This window comes from Panthera uncia, chromosome F1 (genome assembly GCF_023721935.1).
Source record: "Panthera uncia isolate 11264 chromosome F1, Puncia_PCG_1.0, whole genome shotgun sequence".
Lineage (NCBI taxonomy): Eukaryota > Metazoa > Chordata > Mammalia > Carnivora > Felidae > Panthera > Panthera uncia.
The window spans coordinates 29,525,368-29,546,730 of record NC_064813.1 but is presented as its reverse complement, the minus strand read 5'-3'; the positions used below and the strand labels follow the sequence as shown (position 1 = coordinate 29,546,730).

General features: G+C 37.4%; 1 protein-coding gene across 5 annotated transcripts in view; it reads left to right on the top strand.

Moving 5' to 3' along the window:
* RPS6KC1 (ribosomal protein S6 kinase C1) overlaps positions 1 to 21,363 on the top strand; it is a 215,574-nt gene that overhangs the window by 48,874 nt on the left and 145,337 nt on the right. For all 5 annotated transcript variants that reach the window (XM_049634156.1, XM_049634157.1, XM_049634159.1 and 2 more), the window contains exon 6: positions 5,793 to 6,155. In XM_049634156.1, the coding sequence (XP_049490113.1) occupies positions 5,793 to 6,155 (363 nt within the window). The remainder of the gene's footprint in view (positions 1 to 5,792; positions 6,156 to 21,363) is intronic.

Sequence of the window (21,363 nt, the reverse complement as noted above, 5' to 3'; positions counted from 1 at the left end):
TCAAAAGAATGGTACTTCTTAGTAACAGTGGCTATTTCTAAATGATAAGTTGATAATCAGGTACAGGAATCTTAATTATGAGATTTGGGTATTCGCCTAAAATCATATTTATAAGGGCTTGTTTCTTAATGGAGATTGATATGTATGTCTTCTCCCTCAGGGTGACCTTTGTTCTGCTGGCTAGATATTTTGCTTTGTGTGTGAAGCATGAGTCATTGCTACTAGGAAAAGTAGAAATTCCCTTTCGTTGACTGAACCTCAGTGCTCAGTGAAAGCTATCAGCTAATAATAATGAGGCCATGTATTTTATATATAGTTGACCATGAGAGACCACCTGTTGTTCTAAAGGAAACCGATCTCTTTTTGCAGATGGTCTTCAAATACAGATTTCTGATAGTTTATAGTATAAAGATTTATTCTATAGCAACTCAACCTTTTCCCCTGGTGCCTGTCTTTCAGAGGTGGTGTCCTAGACAGATTTCACTAGACTGCCCTACTCTGAGCAGTTCAAAGCACAGAAGGTGAAGGTAGGTAGGTGAACTGGGATGCTATATAAACCCCTCATGTCTGTAGCTGCTTTTTAACCGGTCACCTGGGGCCCTCTAATAGCCCTGAGACTTGAATCTCTGTGATATGAACCTGGAGGCAGAACGCTTTCATAGAACCTTTGACTCTTCCCCCTCCCATCCCTTCCCAAAAAGGCTTAGGTTTTTGTCTTGATGGTGTTGGTGAAGGATGTACCTTTTACTCTCATGATGGCTCCAGAGGGCCCCTTTAAACATGGATTGACTTCAGGTTGGTTTAACTTTTGACAAATAGTGTCTGAATTGTCAGTTGTTGCCCTGCCTTATCCACAGTGTTCTTCCTACTCACCTTAACTGAGAACCTCTTGTTTGCTGCTCTATCTTATTAGCTTTCTTTCTGGGTTTTAGGAAGCTAGTCTCCACTTTCTGTGATATTTCTATGTAGCTTTGTATAAAACAGGTTGAATGACAGGACCGTGAATTCAAGGAGGTGAGCAAGCACTGTGATAAGTAGCTGTATTAAGGATATAAGGTGAAAAAAACTAGGTACTGAGTGTGTGTGTGTGTGTGTGTGTGTGTGTGCGTGTGTGCGTGTGTGTATAAATAATTCATTACTGTGGTAGTGAAAGGGGAGCGTTCTTGAGGTGATTGGGGAATACTTCATTGAGAAGAAGGGAATTTAGAAATTGCTTAAATGCAGAAGAGATTTCCTAGAAGATGATTGGTTGCAGTGTATGGTTGAGATATGATAGGGTTCGGCTTATGATATGGTTGAGATATGGTAGGGTGCATCTTAAGAGGAGAATTAAAGGAAGAAGGTAGGCGAGGAAGAAATGTCAAGGGTTAGTCTGCTTCAGACAAATCTGTCTGTAATCGTTTCTGTCCTCTCTCTTAAGTTAGGAATTCCTTGGCACTGGCTGCTGGGTGATACGTATGGGCCTATATTGCATAAATTATGTTTGTATAGCATATATTCGTTCACAAACAGATTCCCAGTTTTAGCCCTTGTTGCATCTCCTTTGATAGCCTTCAAATACAGAGCTTTAAGAGCTTGTCATACACATGTAAGTGATGTGGTAAGAGTCACCTGTAATCCCACCATACAGAGAAAATTACTGTTAGGCTACCTCTCTAGCCTTTTTTTCTGGTTTTGTTTTAAAATTAGAATTATAGTATATGTATATACTGCTTTGCAGTTTATTATTTTTGCATAATAGATCATTAATACTTTAGCATTAAATATTCGTTTGTAACATAATTTTTAATAGCTGTATAATATTTTATCAAAGGGATGTACCATAATCTCTTATTGTTAGGAATTTGTTATTTCCAAATTTTCACTAATTTTTGTGATGATTATTCTCAAATATAGATCTTTGATCGTATCTCTGGTTATTTTTGGTATAATTGTTGAATTTCTGGGTCAAAGGTATAAAGATTTTCTGCATCTGATATGCATTGTCAAATTGTCTTCCAAAAGGGTTAAATCAGAAGTCTTTTTGCTTCCCTTTGCTCCTCTCGTAGTTGGGCTAGAAAAATTCCTCTTTCTAACATGCTAGTTTTTCTTTGCTCACTTTGAAAGATTCTTCATTTAGAATTAGGTAGAATTTGGAAAGGAAATTATTTGAATATTATTATTAATTATTACTTTATTTCATTATCTGATATTCTTCCCAGGTATTTTGCTGGTCTTGCTCTTCTGATCCAATTTTATGTAATCATGATTTCCTTTGCTAACAAAATAAGATTGGAAAGGTAAGAGAGGAAATAAGACTATGCCACTAGATTTTTGTGGTCAAAAGCCAAGAAACTGAGTACACATAATTTTACCCCTTTGCCCTTTGGTATTATTGTTCCTGTTCGAAAGGAAAATCAGGCAAAACATGAAACAGTACAGTGTGATAGATGATGTGAAGGTTATAGTGACAAGACACTGGAGAGCAGACAAAAGATCTATAACAGTGTTTCCTTTCTTTTATGATTAGCTGTATAAACCAGAACTTATTTTTTAAACTTTGTCTATTTGTTTATTAATATCAATGGACCAGGTTATATAATACCCCCATTTAAGGAAATAAGTGTGCATTGGAATATATAAAATGTTTTGAAATCATTAAAAAAAATCTTTTATGAAATTTATATATTTCTCAGAACAGTGGTTAAATAATTTTGTAGATTGCTGTAAAAGATTCTGATTTTGAAGAGCTGTCTGTACAGTTGAAATGTCAGAGATTGAAAAGATTTCCACCAGATCCAATGAATCTCTTCTCAGCTTGTGGATTTAATGAAGTGTTTTGCTTGTAGGAAACAAAATTAGTTCTTTATGGGCATTCCACGGATTTGAGAAAAGCCCCTGAAAACAGGATATGTTGACAGGGTGCCAAAGTAGTGTCTAAAGTTGATTTGAAATTTGAGTTTAGCTGCCAGTAACATGTTTTTACCCTAACTTACTTTATTTGAAATGAAGTAAGCAATTTAAGTCTATAATAAGTTGACAAACTATGGCCTGTGGGCCAAATCTGACCTGCCACTTGTTTTTATGTGACCTAATAGCTAAAAATGGTTTTTACATTTTAAAATGATTGACAGTATTCAAAAGGATATTATTTTATGGCATGTGAAAATTACATGGAATTCACATTTCAACATCCATAAATAAAGTGTTACTGGAACACAGCCATGCGTATTCATTTACATATTATCTGTGGCTGCTTTTGTACTACAACAACAGAGTTGATTTGTTGTGACATAGATCATGTGGCCCACAAAACCTAAAATATTCACTCTCTGGTCCTCAGAAAAGAAGTTTGCTGATCCCTATTCTAGAATTGTATAGTCTAATCTACCTTTAAGTTTGGCTTAGGATATGATCTTGAGGAAATAATTTTCTTTTTAATATATTGTCTTTTCTGAGGAACTTGGAAGTCAACATTCAATGGTGATGCAGATTGCATAGCTGTTCCCAAATTTAATTTGTATGTAACTCTATTGTCAATCTTATTGAATGATATATAGATCAGTGGCTCTCCAAGTATGGTCTTTAGACCCTTGGGTATTCTAGAGATCTTCTCAGGGGGTCACCAAGGCAGAAATTATTTTTGCAATAGTCTAGGAAATTATTTGCCTTTTTCACTGTGTTGACATTTGCACTAATGATGCAAAAGCAATGATAGGTAAAACTGCCTTGCCTGAGCGTGAATCAAGACAGTGATACCAGACCGTAACAGGAATCATGCTGCATACTTGCAGTAATGCCAATGCTAATTTTACCTAAGAATGCCCATGATAAAGCAGTAAAAACTATTAATTTTTATCAAATCTCCACCCTTTGCTACATGTCTTTCTTATATTCTGTGTGAAAAAATGGAAGTATACATAAAACACATCTGCCTAACTGAATTGCCATGGTTGTCTTGAGGAAGAGCACTTGCTTGAGCTATGAACTAGCAGCTTTTCTCTTGGGACATTATTTTTGCTTGAAAGAACAATTGACAGACAAACTGTCATTATTCAGATTTGGGTATTTGGCAAATGGTTTTCAAACTCAAACAAAGTGAGCTGACACTTTAAGGAAAACAGCTGACAGTGTTTGTTGCCAATGATAAACTTTGAGTTTTCAGTGCCAGATTAGAATCCTGGAGAACCTTTTTTTTTTTTTTTTCTTTTTTAAAGTAATCTTTACATCTAATGAGGGTTTTGAACTCCGGACCCTGCGATCAAGAGTCATACGCTCTACCACCTGATGCCAGCCAGATGCCTGAATCTTGGAGAACTTGTATCTGCTACTTTGAGCTTGACAGTTCCCCAAGACCTAAAGAATATTCTGCTGAGATTGGTGGTGATAGTAACAAATGTGATTTGTCACTATAACTCAGGGAACCAGTACTTTCAAAATGTCCAATGTGTGATGCACACATTCAGTGTGCAAGACAGATCAATGGAGTTGAATGTAATAGAAACACATTTCACTGACAAGAATTTATATTCTATATGGCAACTAAGCTTTAAGAAACTACCACTTGTCATGTTTTGGTATAGTATCAAAAAACAATATCCACAAGTATTTGAAAAGGCTGCTAAAATATTCACCCCATTTTCGGTTACATATCTATGCAAGATCTTCCTCAAATCTTTCAACCAGGGCAACATCTGACAACAGATTGAGTGCAAAATCATAATATGAGAATCTAGTCATCTTCAATTAAAAAGATTTGTACAAATGTAAAACATTGTCACCATTCTTACTAAATACTTTTTTGCTTTGGAGAATATAGTTATTTTGAACAAAAATTACATTACATGTAGTGGGCTTTAATGTTTACTTAAAAAAATTAGTCTATTTTAAATAGATATTTACAGGTATAATCCACAGGTATAGTTTTTAGATATTTACAGGTATAATCCACAAAAAGAAGCTTTTTTGAGGTTCTCAATTATTTTAAGAATGTAAAGGGAGGTCCTAACGCCAGGAAGTTTCATAACTGTTGTACTTCATGCTTGTTTACCATGAAGTCAGTTTTGTGAAATGGGAGAAAGAATTTCCATTGCTAAATATTTCAGTACCACCTAGTATTCATTTTCTGTCAGAAAACTAAGAGGCAAATACAGACCAAACCTCTCTCCAAAAGTTTGTGGAAGAGAATGGAACAAAAATTTCTAAAAATTTAGTTCTTTAAAACACACACACACACACACACACACACACACACAACCAAATGGTGTACATTTTCCAGATATGGATTATCTAAAAGCATACCTCTGAGGGTACGTTGTAGAAATAAAGAATCATTACATAATTGCCATAATAGTTGCAATTGAATGATAGCCTATTATGCTTTATATGCATGAACTGTATTCCTCATTTAAAGTTCTGCATAGTAAGTAAATTAAGTGTCTTGGGCTTGGTCACATAGTAAGTTTTAAGAGCTGGGATTCAGGCACTTGTTTTTGTCTTACCTTGAGGCTCTTATTCTTTTTTCTTTATTATAATGCTGTTGTTACAAGGTTTTGTGGTAAAGGCTCTTCATTTTACAAGACTAGATAAAGACTTGTCTTCGGTTTTAGTCTGATAATTAAGGCAAAGGAGATTATTTTCCAGAGCTGAATTCAGTAAGCTAAAGCAAATGGTCAGGCACCGATCTCCATCAGGCAATGACAGCCTTCCTAATCGACTCGAATAGTATGAACAAATGAATAGTCAGCATGATTTGTATTCTTTTTGGCTGATTCTTAATTTAATATCTATTTATATTGTGATCATATTTCTAGGTTTCTCCAGTGACAGTGATTTGATATCTCTTACTGTGGACGTGGATTCTCTTGCTGAGTTAGATGATGGAATGGCTTCCAATCAAAACTCTCCCGTTAGAACTTTTGGTCTCAGTCTTTCTTCGGATCCATCAGCATTAGGGGCCGTTGCTTCTGACAGCGAACAGAACAAAACAGAAGAAGAACGGGAAAGTCGTAGCCTCTTTCCTGGCAGTTTAAAGTCCAAGCTTGGCAAGAGAGATTATTTGGAGAAAGCTGGAGAATTAATAAAGCTGGCTTTAAAAAAGGAAGAAGAAGATGACTATGAAGCTGCTTCCAATTTTTATAGGAAAGGAGTTGATTTACTCCTAGAAGGTGTTCAAGGTACAGTTTTATCTGTATTAATATGTTTTGGAATGTTCTTATGTTGGTATCTGGAAAGAAAGTGTATACATATAACTGTATCTTGTGTATAGTCCCTATGTCCAAACGAGACTCAAAATGAGAAATTACTGAAGATTAAATGACCTACCTTTGGGGATGACTGGGTGGCTCAGTCAGTTAACTGTCTCTTGATTTCCTTTCAGTTCATTATCTCACAGTTCATGAGACTGAGCCACGTATTGGGCTCTGTGCTGAGTCTGTGGAGTCAGACTGAGCTTGGGATTCTCTCCCTCTCCTTTCTCTCTGCGCCTCCCCCACTCCTCCACGTCTCCCCCATATAAATAAATAAACATAAAAAAATGACCTAAATTTGGGTAAAAACTTTTACTTACATGAAGGGAAGGCAGGATCAGAGCTACTTAACACTCTGCTTTGATCAATTAACCAACAAAAACAGGATTTAAAAAACTCAAATCTCCATGTCTCTTGTATGAATAATATTCTGTTTTTTCTGACGTGGCCAGTGTTCCCCAGCCTTCACCTCTCACAGGAGTATTCACAGAGATTTAGTGCATTTACTCCTGCTGGCCTGAAGAGAAGAGATGAAATGTAAAGGTTCTTGGATTTGCCTAGTGTTCTTTTCTGTTTTAGTTGCCATAAATTCTCAGCTAGTTACTGGGGTGATTTGGGACATTTAGAATGAATGTTTCTAATGTCTGTAAGTAGAACTTAACCTTTTTTTTTGCCTCAGATTTTTTAAGTCATTTGTCTTTTCCTTACAAGAAACAGAGTAAGGGGCGCCGGGGTGGCGCAGTCAGTTAAGCGTTCGACTTCAGCTCAGGTCATGATCTCATGGTCTGTGAGTTCGGGCCCCACGTCGGGCTCTGTGCTGACAGCTTAGAGCCTGGAGCCTGTTTCGGATTCTGTGTCTCCCTCTCTCTCTGCCCCTCCCCTGCTCATGCTCTGTCTCTGTCTGTCTCAAAAATAAATAAAAACATTAAAAAAAAAAAACAGAGTAAAGCATACCACAGTTAGTTACGTGACATCGTGGACACAAAAGCCGAAGGTTGATAAGACCTTCTTGATGGTTTTCTTTCCAGAATATCATCATTTTTACTGTTTTCCTGTCATCTTTGACTTGTTAGAACCATTCCGATGACCATAGTCTCCTGTAGCACGAACCTTTTTTGCTGTAGTACTTCCGCCCTCACCATGCTTGGTGTCCTGTCCTCCAGAAGTGCTCTGCTTTATGAGAGTTTAAACTTTCAGCCTTCTAATGTGGTAGACGATGAATACTTGGCTGCATGGACCGGAAGAGGGAGTGTATCTGGTGGCATCAGTGCTTCTTAACCAGAATTTTCACTAATTCGCTTGTTTTTGGCCCTTACTCTCATTTCCAAGCTACCCAGTGCTACACGTTCCCAAACTAATTTACAGTGTCATATAAATCAGGCAGCTTTCTTGAGCTTCCTAAGTCAATAACCACTCATCCATCTATTTTCATTTTGTAAAATGTTGTTGCAGTCTTCTCTTGGAGTCTCTTTGTCCTTGGGGGCTTTTGCCTTAAAAATAATTCTTTTACTGCCATGTTAATGGGGTTTCAGGAGGGAGTATTTCTCCTGGTTTGATTGATACATCATTTTGATACAAATTTTTGTTTTTCTTTCTTTTTTTTTTATATATATTATTTAGGTTTATTTATTTATTTTGAGAGAGACAGAAAGAGCACGAGCCAGGGAGGGGCAGAGAGAGGGAGGAGAGAGAGAGAATCCCAGGCAGGCTCCAGAGTCAGTGCAGAGCCCGACATGGGGCTCGAACTCATAAAACCGTGAGATCACGGCCTGAACCGAAATCAAGAGTCAGATGCTTGACTGAGTCACCCAGGGGTCCCACAAATTTTTGTTTTTCAGGTAGTGTCATATAGTCAGTTGGGGTTTTTTGTTTGCTAGTAGAACATTCTGGTCTTTAAAGATCTACACATTTTTCTTCTTTGTCTTAACTCTCATTTTGGGTTGGGAGTTTAAAATTGGGATAAGTTGCAATTAGCTCTGATATTTTCCCTTCTTTTTTTTTTTTTAAAGATAATTTTGTGCTAAAAAAGTCACTAGTGTTTAATTGACACAGATACATCAATGTGATCTTTTTCTGTCTAAAGTTATTTGCATTTAAACTTAGAGTACTTCATAATGTTACCACTTGATGGCACCAGAAAAATAAAAATCTTTACTTCAAAATGAGAATTATGGATGCATATCAGCAAATAACAAAAAAATATCATTTAGGTAGTTATTTTGTGATTATGATGGTGAATTATTTCTCACCAGAACTTGATACTAAATATAGTAGACTCTGTCTTAAGGAATGTTACCATTTAAACATGTTTTTCCGATTTAACATATGCCTGTCTTTCTGAAACCACAATATCCATTCCTGCCCTGGATTGGTTTTTGTTGTTAATGTGCCATAAGAACTAAAAAATTATACTTGACTAATTGCTTTTTAGTCTTTTTTTTCTGTTTATTCAATTTTTTATTCATACAAACTGTGAGAATCACAATCACAGAATTCTAATTTTTAATCAATATGTAAAATAACCTTTATTTCAGTCCTTGTGGTTATACTTTTAACTATGTGTTAAATGTAGCGTCAGAGCAGTGCTTCTGGTTCGTATTTAAAAGTGTAAAAGCTACCTCCTAACAGACACATGGACATTATTGGTTTTAAAAAAAATTTCCCCCCAGTTTTATTGAGATATAATTGACATATGACATGTAACATTATACTAAAGGTACTCAAAGTAATGATTTGATATATGTATGTTTTGTGAAATGATTACCATACGTTTAGTTAATATCCTTTCTGTCACATAGTTAACAGTTTTTTTTCTTGTGATGAGAGTTTTTAAGATCTACTCTTTTAGCAACTTTCAAATACATGATACAGTATTTTTAACTATAGGCACCATGTTGTACATTATGTCTGCAGCATTTATTAATCATATAAATGGAAGTTCCTATCTTTTGGCCACCTTCACCCACTTTACCCACCACCCCTTATCCCTCACCCCTGCCTTTGGTAACCACTAATCTCTTTTCTGTTTGTATGAGTTTGGTTGTTTTTAGATTCTACACATAAGTGAGACCATATACTATTTGTGTCTTTTCTGACATATTTCACTTAGCATAATGACCTCAAGGTCCATTCATGTCACTAATGGGTTTCCTTTTTTTTTTTTTTTATTGCTGAATAATATTCCCATATGTGTTTATGTGTGTGTGTGTGTGTGTGTGTGTGTGTGTGTGTGTCTTGACTATTGTAAATAATGCTGCAATGAACATGGGAGTACAGATACCTCTTTGAGATAGTGATTTTGTTTCCTTCTGACGAATAGCTAGAAATGGAATTTCTGGAACATATGGTTGTCCTATTGTTAGTTTTTTGAGGAACCTTCATACTGTTTTCTATGATGGCTGCACCAATTTTACATTCCCACCAGCAGTGTCCAAGAGTTCTCTTTTCTCCGCAACACTTGTTATCTGTTGTCTTTAAAAAAATTTTTTTAATGTTTATTTATTTTTGAGAGAGAGAGAGAGAGCGCAAGTGGGAGAGGGGCAGAGAGAGAGAGAGACAGACAGACAGACAGACAGACAGAATCTGAGCAGGCTCCAGGCTCCAAGCTGTCCGCACAGAGCCTGATGTGGGGCTTGAACCCACGAACCATGAGATCATGACCTGAGCCAAAGTCAGATGCTTAATTGACTGAGCCACCTAGGCACCCCTGTTGTCTTTTTGATGGTAGACATTCTAACAGGTGTGAGGTAATATCAAATTATGGTTTTGATTTGTAGTTCCCTGATGATGAGTGACGTTAAGTAACTTTTCATGTACTTGTTTGGCATTTTTATGACTTCTTTGAGAAAGTAGATTTTTAATTCCTCTGCTCATGTTTTGATCATATTGTTTAGGTTTTTTGATATTATGTTTTCTTTATATATTTTGGATATTTGGATATATATTTGGATATATATATATATATTCCATACAAATTTTAAGATTGTTTTTTTCTACTTATGTGAAAAATGTCATTGGAATTTTGATAGGGATTGCATTGAGTCTATAGATCTCACTGGGTAGTATGGACATTTTAACGATACTAATTCTTTCAATACATGAGTGTAGAATGTCTTTCCGTTTATTTTTGTCTTCAATTTCTTTCAGCAATGATTTGTAACAGATTTCATCTGTTATTAGTTCTAACAGTTTTTTGATGGAGTCTTCAGGGTTTTCTATGTATAATATCTTGCCACTGCAAATAGAGACACTTTTATTTCTTCCTTTCTGATTTGGATGCCTTTTATTTCTTTTTCTTGTCTGATTGCTCTGGCTAGGACTTCTAGTACTATGTTGAATCTTTGTATATGTATATATATGTGTGTGTGCGTGTGTGTGTGTACATATATATATTTTTTAATGTTTATTTTTGAGAGAAAGACAGAGTGCAAGCAGGGGAGGGGCAGAGAGAGAGGAAGACACAGAATCCACAGCAGGCTCCAGGCTCTGAGCTTCAGCGCAGAACCTGACATGGGACTCAAACTCAGGAGCTGTGAGATCATGGCCTGAGCCTGAATCAGATACTCAACCGACTAAGCCACCCAGGCGCGCCTGGTACTATGTTGAATCTAGTGGTGAGAATGGGCATCCTTGTCTTGTTCTTGGTCTTAGAGGAAGGGCATTCAGCTAATCACCACTGAGTGTAATGTTGACTATGATGGATTTATTCTTTAATTTGTTGGGAAATTGGGGGCTCTGGCTTGTGAGCTGATTTGACACTTGTGAGTAGAAGAGATGTTGTCTTAGGGAAAATTTGTTTTAGTGTGGGAAAACTGTTACTGAAACATCACTATAACCAGTAATACCTATGAATCATTTAAATTTAACTCTTGCTATAAGAATGGTTACCTGTGAGTAAAAAAAAAAGAAAATAGAATTGTTATCCGTGACCTTGGTTTGGTTTGACATACTCTATAATAAAATCATTATTTCTGGATATCTGATAATTCAGAGAAAATGATCTTTCAGATCTTTCAGTGCTTCTTTATATAGGTGTTCTTATGATTTGGCCAATTTTGTTATTCTGAATACTAACTATTCATCCTAACTATTCATCCTAAAGGAGTTTATCTGGGTTGTTTGTAGATCTGATAAAGATGGCTTGATGTTTTTCTTACTTAACTGGTGTTTGCACAGCTGAGACTAGAGGCAGAACACAATAGCAGCAGTTCTGTTTGCCCATCCAACAAAGAAACGTACCCTGATAGTGGTAACTTTGAATTCTCCTTTTGAACCTGATGTTTCCCTTACTTCCTCATTCTAGAGTGGCTCCTGAAATTAAGGTACCCTCTATTTTTCTAACTCATTAGGTCTTTATGTATGTAAAACAGAAAATTCAAAAATCAAGATCAAAGGAATCAACTTGAATCTTTGAGGAGGATGTTTCTAGTAAATATCCTTTCACTTCTGTCTTGTTTATATATTTCTGCAGTGGCCTGATATGATTAATCTATATACTCTTAGGGTTTATTAGAATAATTGTGAGAATGTAGAGTGACAAATGGATGACATAAAGGTATTAATAAAATATTTAAATAATAACAATAATTGATCATCTGTTACATGCCTGTCACTGTACAAGGGATTTTTCTGAACATCGTTTTTAACACTCAGAACAAGCCTATAAGCTGAACTATGGCTGGTCTTACTGGGCTTTGTCTAAGGACACTAAAATTTAGAGGGTGCAAACATTTAATGTAATGATTCTAAAAGCTTGGCACCTAGTTAGCAAGAATAATTATTTAAAACAGGAAGCTTCCAGATGGCGAGCATTGTTAGTAACACCCATCTGTGGGCTACATTATGAATTACAGAGTTGATTTGAGAACTGGTTTTGTTTAGTTTGTTGTAGGTGCCAAAATTGCTGGTTTATTGTGTTTGTAAGGTAGATACTGTAATCCCCATTTTATAGGTGGGGAAAACTATGCTTACATAAAGTAGGCAATTTGCTCAACAATGCAAGTCACTGAGTTTCAGCTAATATGTAAATATTTAGGTCTTTCTGAGTTTAAATCTTGTCTTCTTTTCCACTGTGCCCTGTTACTTCTCATACATTTCTCCCCTAATTAGAGTAGCTTTTTAAAATGGAGAAGCAACAACTCTTTTTTTTTTTTAAGTTTGTTTATTTTGAGAGAGAGAGAGTGGGAGCAGGAGGGAGAGAGAATCCCAAGCTGGCTTTGTGCTGTCAACCCAGAACCTGATGCTGGGCTTGAACTCACGAACCGTGAGATTGTGACCTGAGCTGAAACCACGAGTCGGGTGCTCGATTGACTGAGCCACCCAAGCACCCCAAGAGTATCAGATCTTTTTAAACTTTATTTTGATACTCACTGTTTTTTCCTTCTACCCATTTGTTTGCTCATTCAGCCATCTATCTTTCCATTGAGCATTCAACAGGCTTTTATTAGTACTATGTACTAGGTATTGTGATAGTGAATATGAAATGGTCTTTTTTTTTTTTTTTTAAATCTTTTTCAACGTTTTTTATTTATTTTTGGGACAGAGAGAGACAGAGCATGAATGGGGGAGGGGCAGAGAGAGAGGGAGACACAGAATCAGAAACAGGCTCCAGGCTCCGAGCCATCAGCCCAGAGCCTGACGCGGGGCTCGGACTCACGGACCGCGAGATCGTGACCTGGCTGAAGTCGGACGCTTAACCGACTGCGCCACCCAGGCGCCCCTGAAATAGTCTTTTTAATAAAAATATAGAACTGAATGAGGGTCTTCAAAATAAGTTCTCTTCTCTTTGTTTCTATTTAAATCTTCTACATGCATTATAAATCTCACATTGAAAAACATTCCTGAATGATTTGAGACTATTAATGAGACTAATGAGACGATTACTGATGCTACCACTCAGCTAAGAGGTGCAAACAGTCTTCTGCAATTCTCATCCTAGTAAACGGTACACTAAGTGATACAAAGCCACTTTTCTTAGTTTACCCTGGCCCTGGGTACATGTGTGCTAGACTCTCAGAGATATCCAGACTTATTTAAAAAACTGTGACCAGTGTGCTGGAGTACTACATCTTTCTGGGTCTCTTCCGGGGTCTTGATGTTCTTTTTCCCCTTTCCATAATGAGGAATAGAATTCCTTGGGAGACCGCAAACCCATGTATATTTCTAGGTTTCCTTTGAGTCACTAGTTTAGAATTGTAGGGCTAGTTCTAGAACGTGTCTAGGCCCTATGAAGGTGATTAGTCTCCGTGCATCCATAATGATATATACTGGAGTACTGTAAAAGGCAATTTGGGCCATTGATTTATTCCTTTGAATAACAGTTATTCAAATATTAAGAAACCCAAAGTATAAACTTGTTTGATTTAGAATGAATGGACAGGGGTGCCTGGGTGGCTCAGTCAGTTAAGCATCCAACTTCGGCTCAGGTCATGATCTCATATTTCAGGAGTGCAAGCCCCGTGTTGGGCTCTATGCTGGCAACTCAGAGCCTACAGCTTGCTTCAGATTCTGTGTCTCCTTCTCTTTCTGCCCTTCCCTCGTTTATGCTCTCTCTCTCTTGTCTCTCAAAAATAAATAAACATTGAAAAATTTTATATAAGAAAGGTAGTAGTAAGTTAATGTTTGATAAAGGGAAGCAAGTCACTTGATTGCTTATTGCTGAATTTCAGAAATGAAAATGTATAACTGAGCCACCTGGGTGGCTCAGTTGGTTAAACGTCTGACTCTTGATTTCAGCTCAGGTCGTGATCCTCAGGGTCCTGAGATTGAGCTTGTGTAGGGCTCCACACTGGGCTTGGAGCCTGCTTAAGATGCTCTCTCTCTTTCCCTTTACTGTTGCATGCACACTCTCCTCTTTCTCTCTCAAAAAAATTATTAGACTTGTTTATTATGTTTGTTAACTCTGAAGATACTGTGAAAATATTGTCTAGCCCTTTAGACAATTACCTTTAGGGATTGCCTAGTTCACTACAAAATATGGTATAGTGTAAGGCTAACAACATCGAAAGCTAAATTTTTAATAGGGAATGGTGTTGTAATCATACTGTTTTCTAATGCATGTGCTCGTAGCTCTTTTGATTTATGATCTTCTTTGAGAATTTTGTTCTTTTTCAATATTATTTTGATTGTTTGGGTCCCCTGACAAGTCTATATAAATTTGAAAATGACCTTTTAAAAAAATGAGCTGTAATTGACATTTTATTTACTTTTTAATATTTCTCTTTCTCTCTCTCTCTCTTTTATTTTTTAAGAAAATCAGCTTTTCTGTTTTTGCAAAAAAGGCTTAGGAATTTTTTTTTAATGTTTATTTATTTTTGAGACAGAGCATGAACGGGGGAGGGGCAGCGAGAGAGGGAGACACAGAATCGGAAGCAGGCTCCAGGCTCTGAGTCATCAGCCCGGAGCCGACGCGGGGCTCGAACTCACGGACCGCGAGATTGTGACCTGAGCTGAAGTCGGACGCCTAACCAACTGAGCCACCCAGGCGCCCCTTAGGAATTTTGATAGGGATTACATTAAATCTGTAAATAAATTTGGGTAGAATTGCCATCTCAAAAATAAGTTTTCTAACCCATGAACACAGGATGTATTTCCATTTTTTCAGATACTATTTTTTAAATAATTTTTTTAATGTTTATTTTTGAGAGAAAGAGCATGAGTGGTGGAGGGGCAGAAAAAGACAGGGAGACACAGAATCCGAAGCAGGCTCCAGGCTCTGAGCTGTCAGCACAGAGCCCGATGTAGGGCCTGAGTTCATAGACTGTGAGATCATGACCTGAGCTGAAGTCAGAGGCTTAACTGACTGAGCCACCTAGGTGCTCCTTTTCAGATATTCTTTATTTGCCTCCAGCAATGTTTTGTAATTTTCTGTGTATGCCTTTTACCTCCTTGGTTAACCTAGTTATTTATTTGTTTGAATACTATTGTAATTGGAGTTGTTTCATTAATTTTCTTTTTGGATTGTTCATTCTTGGTGTATAAATGCAACTGATTTTTGTGTTTTTATCTTGTATGTGGTGGCAACTTGCTGAATTGGTTTATTAGCTCTAGTAGTGTTTTTGGTGGATTCTTCGGAGTTCTGTAGGATTATGTTATCTGTGCACAGATGTAGTTTTACTTGTCCTTTTTCAGTTTGGATGCCTTTTTATCTCTTCTTGCCTAATGCTCTAGATAGGTCTTCCAGTGAAATGTTCAGTAACATTGGGAAAGTGGACATCCTTGGCTTGTTCTGGATCTTAGGGAGAAAGCTTTTTGTCTTTTGTCACTGAGTATGATATGATGTTAGTTATTGGTTTTTCATAGATGCGCTGTGTCATGTTGAAGAAGTTCCTTTCTGTTCCTGGTTTTCTGAATGGTTTTATTATGAAAGAATGGTAGATTCTGTCAGATGCTTTTTCTGCTTCAATTGAAATGATCATGTGTTTTTTTCTCTCCTTCATTCTGTTAATGTGGTATATTACCTTGATTTTTTTTAATTGTTTATTTTTGAGAGAGGGAGAGAGCAAATGAGATAGCAGCAGAGAGAGAGGGGGACAGAGGATCTGAGAGGGGGACAGAAGATCTGAAGCAGGCTCCACGCTGCCAGCAGTGAGCCCAGTGCAGGGCTCGAACTCTTGAACCATGAGATCATGACCTGAGCTGAAGTAGGTTGCCCAACCGACTGAGCCACCCAGGCTCACCCTACATCGATTTTCTTTACATTGAACCATCTTTGCATTCCTGGAATAAATTCCACTTGCCACAAAGATTTTTATCTTATATTTAAACTTAATTATGCCTTTCAGTATCTCTTGATGTTCATCATTGTAATATATAATATAGTTGGAAAGGAAGGACTGCTCATTGAAGTATGAACCTAATCGTCTATCTTAATCTGTAAATCGCAATCTTACTTTTCAAAGAGCAGTAGTAAGCAAATTCAGAACATTTTGGGAAAGTTTTCTACTGCCTTTTCTGTTTCAAAATAAAATATTATAGGGGCACTTGGGTGGCTCAGTCAGTTAAGCATCCGACTCTTAGTTTCAGCTCAGGTCATGATCTTGTGGTTCATGAATTTGAGCCCTGCATTGGGCTCTGCAGTGCACAGCCTGCTTGGGATTCTCTTTTCCTCTCTGTCTGCTCCTCCCCTGCTTGTGTACTCTGTCTCTCTCTCAAAATAAATTTAAAAACTTAAAAAAACAACACTACAATTCAATAAATTACCTTAGCTGAGATATTTTTATATTTTTTTCTTTTAATGATTTTTTTTTAACATTTATTCATTTTTGAGAGACAGGGCATGAGTGGGGGAGGGGCAGAGAGAGAGAGAGAGAGAGAGAGAGGGAGAGGGAGAGAGACACAGAATCTGAAGCAGGCTCCAGGCTCTGAGCTGTCAGCACAGAGCCCAATGCAGGGCTCAAAGTCACGGACCCTGAGATCATGACCTGAGCCGAAGTTGGATACCCAACTGAGCCACCCAGGCATCTCAAGACATTTTTACATCTTAACTGTTTCAAAACAGGCTAGAAGAAAACATTTTGAAACAGGAAAACTCTGATTTTAAAAATAGAGATTTGAAACTATTTATATATACCACCTATTCTGTTTTCCTGTCGTAATCACCCATCATTACTGTTTTCTTTCTTTTTTTAATTTTTTTTAATGTTTATTTATTTGAGAGAGAGAGAGAGAGAGAGAGAGACAGCGTGAGTGGGGGAGGAGCAGAGAGTGAGGGAGACACAGAGTCCAAAGCAGGCTCCAGGCTCTGAGCTGTCAGCACAGAGCCCAACGTGTTGCTTGAACCTATGAACTGTGAGATCATGACCTGAGCCGAAGTTGGATGCTTAAGCAACTGAGCCACCCAGGTGCCCCTACTGTTTTCATTTTTCCTTTCTTTAGTTGTCTAGGAAGTGTTTGTAACCCTAATCCTCAGTGTGAAGGTATTTGGAGGTGGGGCCTTTGAGAGATGATTAGGCCATGATAACTGTGCCCTCATGATGGGATTAGTGCCCATTAGAGACCTTGGAGAGCCCCTTTGCTTGTTTTCCCATGTGAGGATATAGAAGACAGCCTTCAATGAGCGAGGAACCCACTTCTCACCAGGTACCAGATCTGTTGGAGTCTTGCTCTTGGACTTTGAGCCTCTGGAGCTGTGAGAAATGAATTTCTGTTTATAAGCTCCTAGTCCCTGGTGTTCTCTTCTTGCAGTCAGAATGAACTAAGACTTCTGATTCTCTGGTTGGATGGTCACAAATGAAAAGAGAGTTGTTTTTTAAATTATCCTGTATTTAGATCAGTCCTTCTTTCAAATTTTGTGTTATTCTGGACTCTTTCAGTTACAGGAAACAAAACCAATGCAAAGACGCTCACATAGAAACTCACAAAAGTGTTTTAGCCCACATGAATGAGTGCTTCCGTATCTCTAGATTCAGGTGTTCAAGGAGTATCACCTGGTCTCTGTGTCTGTTTGCTTATCTTTGTACATGGCCCCGTACTCTCAAACCCTTTCTCTTATTTGCTTTTATTTCCAGGTGGTGTGAAAGATAACCCCTAAGCTGCTCTAGGTTTACAGAGGCTTTTTCCTCTGTAAAATGAGTCCTAGAGGAAGAGGGTGTTTTCCCTATAGCTCAAATCAAAAACATAGGTCACGTGCCTTCACCTCATTTTTCTATCTGGGAAATAACCTAATTAGGTATAGGCTGGTTTACTTATCCCGAAAAGATGGGCAGAGCTATCCCTGATGCACCATACGAACTAAACAGCATAGCCATAGGATGTGAGCGGAGTAAACCCAAATGAGGAGTTTTGAGGCAGAAACAAAACGAATTAAAATGTCATCCTCTACTTCCCTTCCTGACCCCACACTGACACAAATATGCTTTCTTCCACAGTCTATTAAAAAAATATATATTGTTTATATGTTTTCTCATATATGTTTCTCACACTTAGATTCTGTAGGGAACAAACAATATCTTTTTGTTGTTGTTGTTGTTTTACTTCTAATTGAATATATAGAAAAGTACATTTTCTAAGTATGTAGCTTGATATATTTTCACACATGGAATACGCCTGTGTAACTGGTTCCTGGATCAACAAGTAGAACTTGACCAGCACTCTTGAAGCCTCCTCATGTTCCTTTCCAGTTACTGCTTCTCCAGAGGTGATAGCTGTCTTGATCTCTTAACAGCATTGATTGCATCAAGTCTGCCTTTTCCATTGTTATATCTTGTGAGGGTCATGGTTCCAGTTGATGTCCTCTTCTGTGCAATTTCTTTCATGGATGCAGATGAGGGAGTAGCTAGTGTTTCTCTTTTGTTTTTATAGGCTCCTTATCTCTCTCCTCTTCTTTCTGTTATTCCCTGCATCCCTTTACTGCTACCCCATGCCCTTTTCTATATGTCTGATTCTTCCCCGGAAGAAAAGCTTTACCGAGGTTCTCACTTTTGGTTCCACTGACTTTTTCATTCAAGTCCTTCTTTATAGCCTATGTTTTCAACTACCAAGTCCCAATCTCTGTTTCGTATTTTGACATTTAAGTGGATTTTCTCTTTCTGGGGATATTTATGTTTTGTTTTGTTTTTCTCCTGTTCTTTGGTTTAAGTCCTGTGTACCCCTGTATACTTTTTTAAGGGATCTCTTAAGCTCTTTCTCCTCCGGTTTCCACATTCATGGGCCTGCAATAGTGGGGTCCTCGGAGCTCTGTTGTAATTTGGTTTCTTTCCCTATTTACAGATAATCTGAAGGTCATGATACTCTCAGGTTTGTTTGTTTTTTTTGGGGGGGGGGTATCCTTTTTTCTTAGTAATGCTTAAGGTGTGGATCTTATGTGGTTTTATTTGCTTCTTCAATTTTTTCATTTGTTTTTTTGGTTTTGAGAGATTATGTGGAGGAGATTTGAAATTGGGTGGCTGTCATTATCCTCCAGACTTGAGGTTTCCACCCTAATTGTTATTTTGAATGTAACCTTTGCATTCCTGAAATAAACCTACTTAGTTGCAATGTATCCTTTTTTTTTTTTTTTTTTTTTTTTTTTTTAAATATCGCTGGGCTTGGTTGCTATTATTTATTCAAGACTTGGGGCGCCTGGGTGGCTCAGTCGGTTGAGTGTCCGACTTCGGCTCAGGTCATGATCTCACAGCTCATGAGTTCCAGCCCCGCGTCAGGCTCCGATGCTGACAGCTCAGAGTCTGGACCCTGCTTCAGATTCTGTGTCTCCCTCTCTGTCTGCCCCTAACCCACTCGCATTCTGTCTCTGTCTCTGTCTCTCTCAAAAATAAATAAACATTAAAAAATAATAATAATAAAAAAAGACTTATGTGGGGTGTGTGTGTGTAAGTGGTGTGTTCATTTTTCAGTTATTTTCTGTTTCTGTACATACGTATACACACATATATACATTTATATATGTTACAGATATATTTATTGAATTAAAAGTAAATTATAGACATCATAGTTTTGACCCTTATATAATAGATGTTTTCAGAAAATAAAGATATTCTTTTACATATCCACAATGAAGTATCATACTTAAAAAAATTTTTTTTAGGTTTTTATTTATTTAAGTAATTTCTGCACCAGTGTGGGGATTGAACTCATGACTCCTGAAATTAAGAGTCTTATGGTGTTCTGAATGAGCCAGCCAGGCGCCCCCATACTTTACAAATTGAAGAACAATTCTAGGGAAAGGATTTTAATAGCAGATTTAATTTCTTTAATAGATATCCAACTGTTAAAATTGTATATATTTCATCTTTTATCAACTTACTGGCGAATTGTATTTTTCAAAGAATTTGTTTTATACAAATGGTCAAATTAATTGATTTTTTTCCTCTACTCCTTTGCTTTATTTTTCTTATTGAGATCTAATTAGCATATAACATGGTATTAGTTTTAGGTATATAACATAATGATTTGATACATTTATATATTGCAATGATCACAGTAAGTCTTGCTAATATCCATCACCACATAGTTACAAATTTTTTTCTTTGTGATGAGAGCTTTTAAGCTATATTCTCTTGGGGTACCTGGGTAGCTCAGTTGGGTGTTCAACTTTGGCTCAGGTTGTGATCTCATGGTTCGGGGGTTCCAGCCCCACATCAGGCTTTGTGCTGACAGCTGGGAGCCTGGAGCCTGCTTCAGATTCTGTGTCTTTGTCTCTCTGCCCCTCCCCTACTTGTGCTCTGTCTCTCTCACAAAAATAAATAAACATTAAAAAAAAAAGATGCATTCTCTTTGCAACTTTTAAATACATGATACAGTATTATTAACTATAGTCACCATGCTGTACATTACCTCACGGGACTTACGTAGTTTATAAGTAGTTTGTACTTTTTGACCCCTCTTCATCCATTTTGCCTACCTGCCATCCCCCTGCCTCTGGCAACCAGAAATCTGTTCTCTTGGCACAAAAACAGACACTCAGATCAGTGGAACAGAATAGAGAACCCAGAAATGGACCCACAAACATATGGCCAACTAATCTTTGACAAAGCAGGAAAGAATATCCAATGGAAAAAAGACAGTCTCTTTAGCAAATCGTGCTGGGAAAACTGGACAGCAACATGCAGAAAAATGAACCTGGATCACTTTCTTATACTGTACACAAAAATAAACTAAAAATGGGTGAAAGACCTAAATATAAGACAGGAAGCCATCAAAATCCTAGAGGAGAAAGCAGGCAAAAACCTCTTTGATCTCGGCCGCAGCAACTTCTTTCTCTACACGTCTCTGGAGGCAAGGGAAACAAAAGCAAAAATGAACTACTGGGACCTCATCAAAATAAAAAACTTCTGCACACCAAAGGAAACTATCAGCAAAACTGGAAGGCAACCAACGGAATGGGAGAATATATTTGCAAATGATAGATAGATAAAGGGTTAGTATCCTAAATTTTTAAAGAACTTTATCAAACTCAACACCCCAAAAAAATGAATAGTCCAGTGAAGAAACGGGCAAAAGACATGAATAGACACTTCTCCAAAGAAGACATCCACATGACCAACCGACACATGAAAAAATGCTCAACATCATTCATCATCAGGGAAATGCAAATCAAAACCACAATGAGTTACCACCGCACACGTGTCAGAATGGCTAACGTTAACAACTCAGGCAACAACAGATGTTGGCGAGGATGTGGAGAAAGAGGATCTCTTTT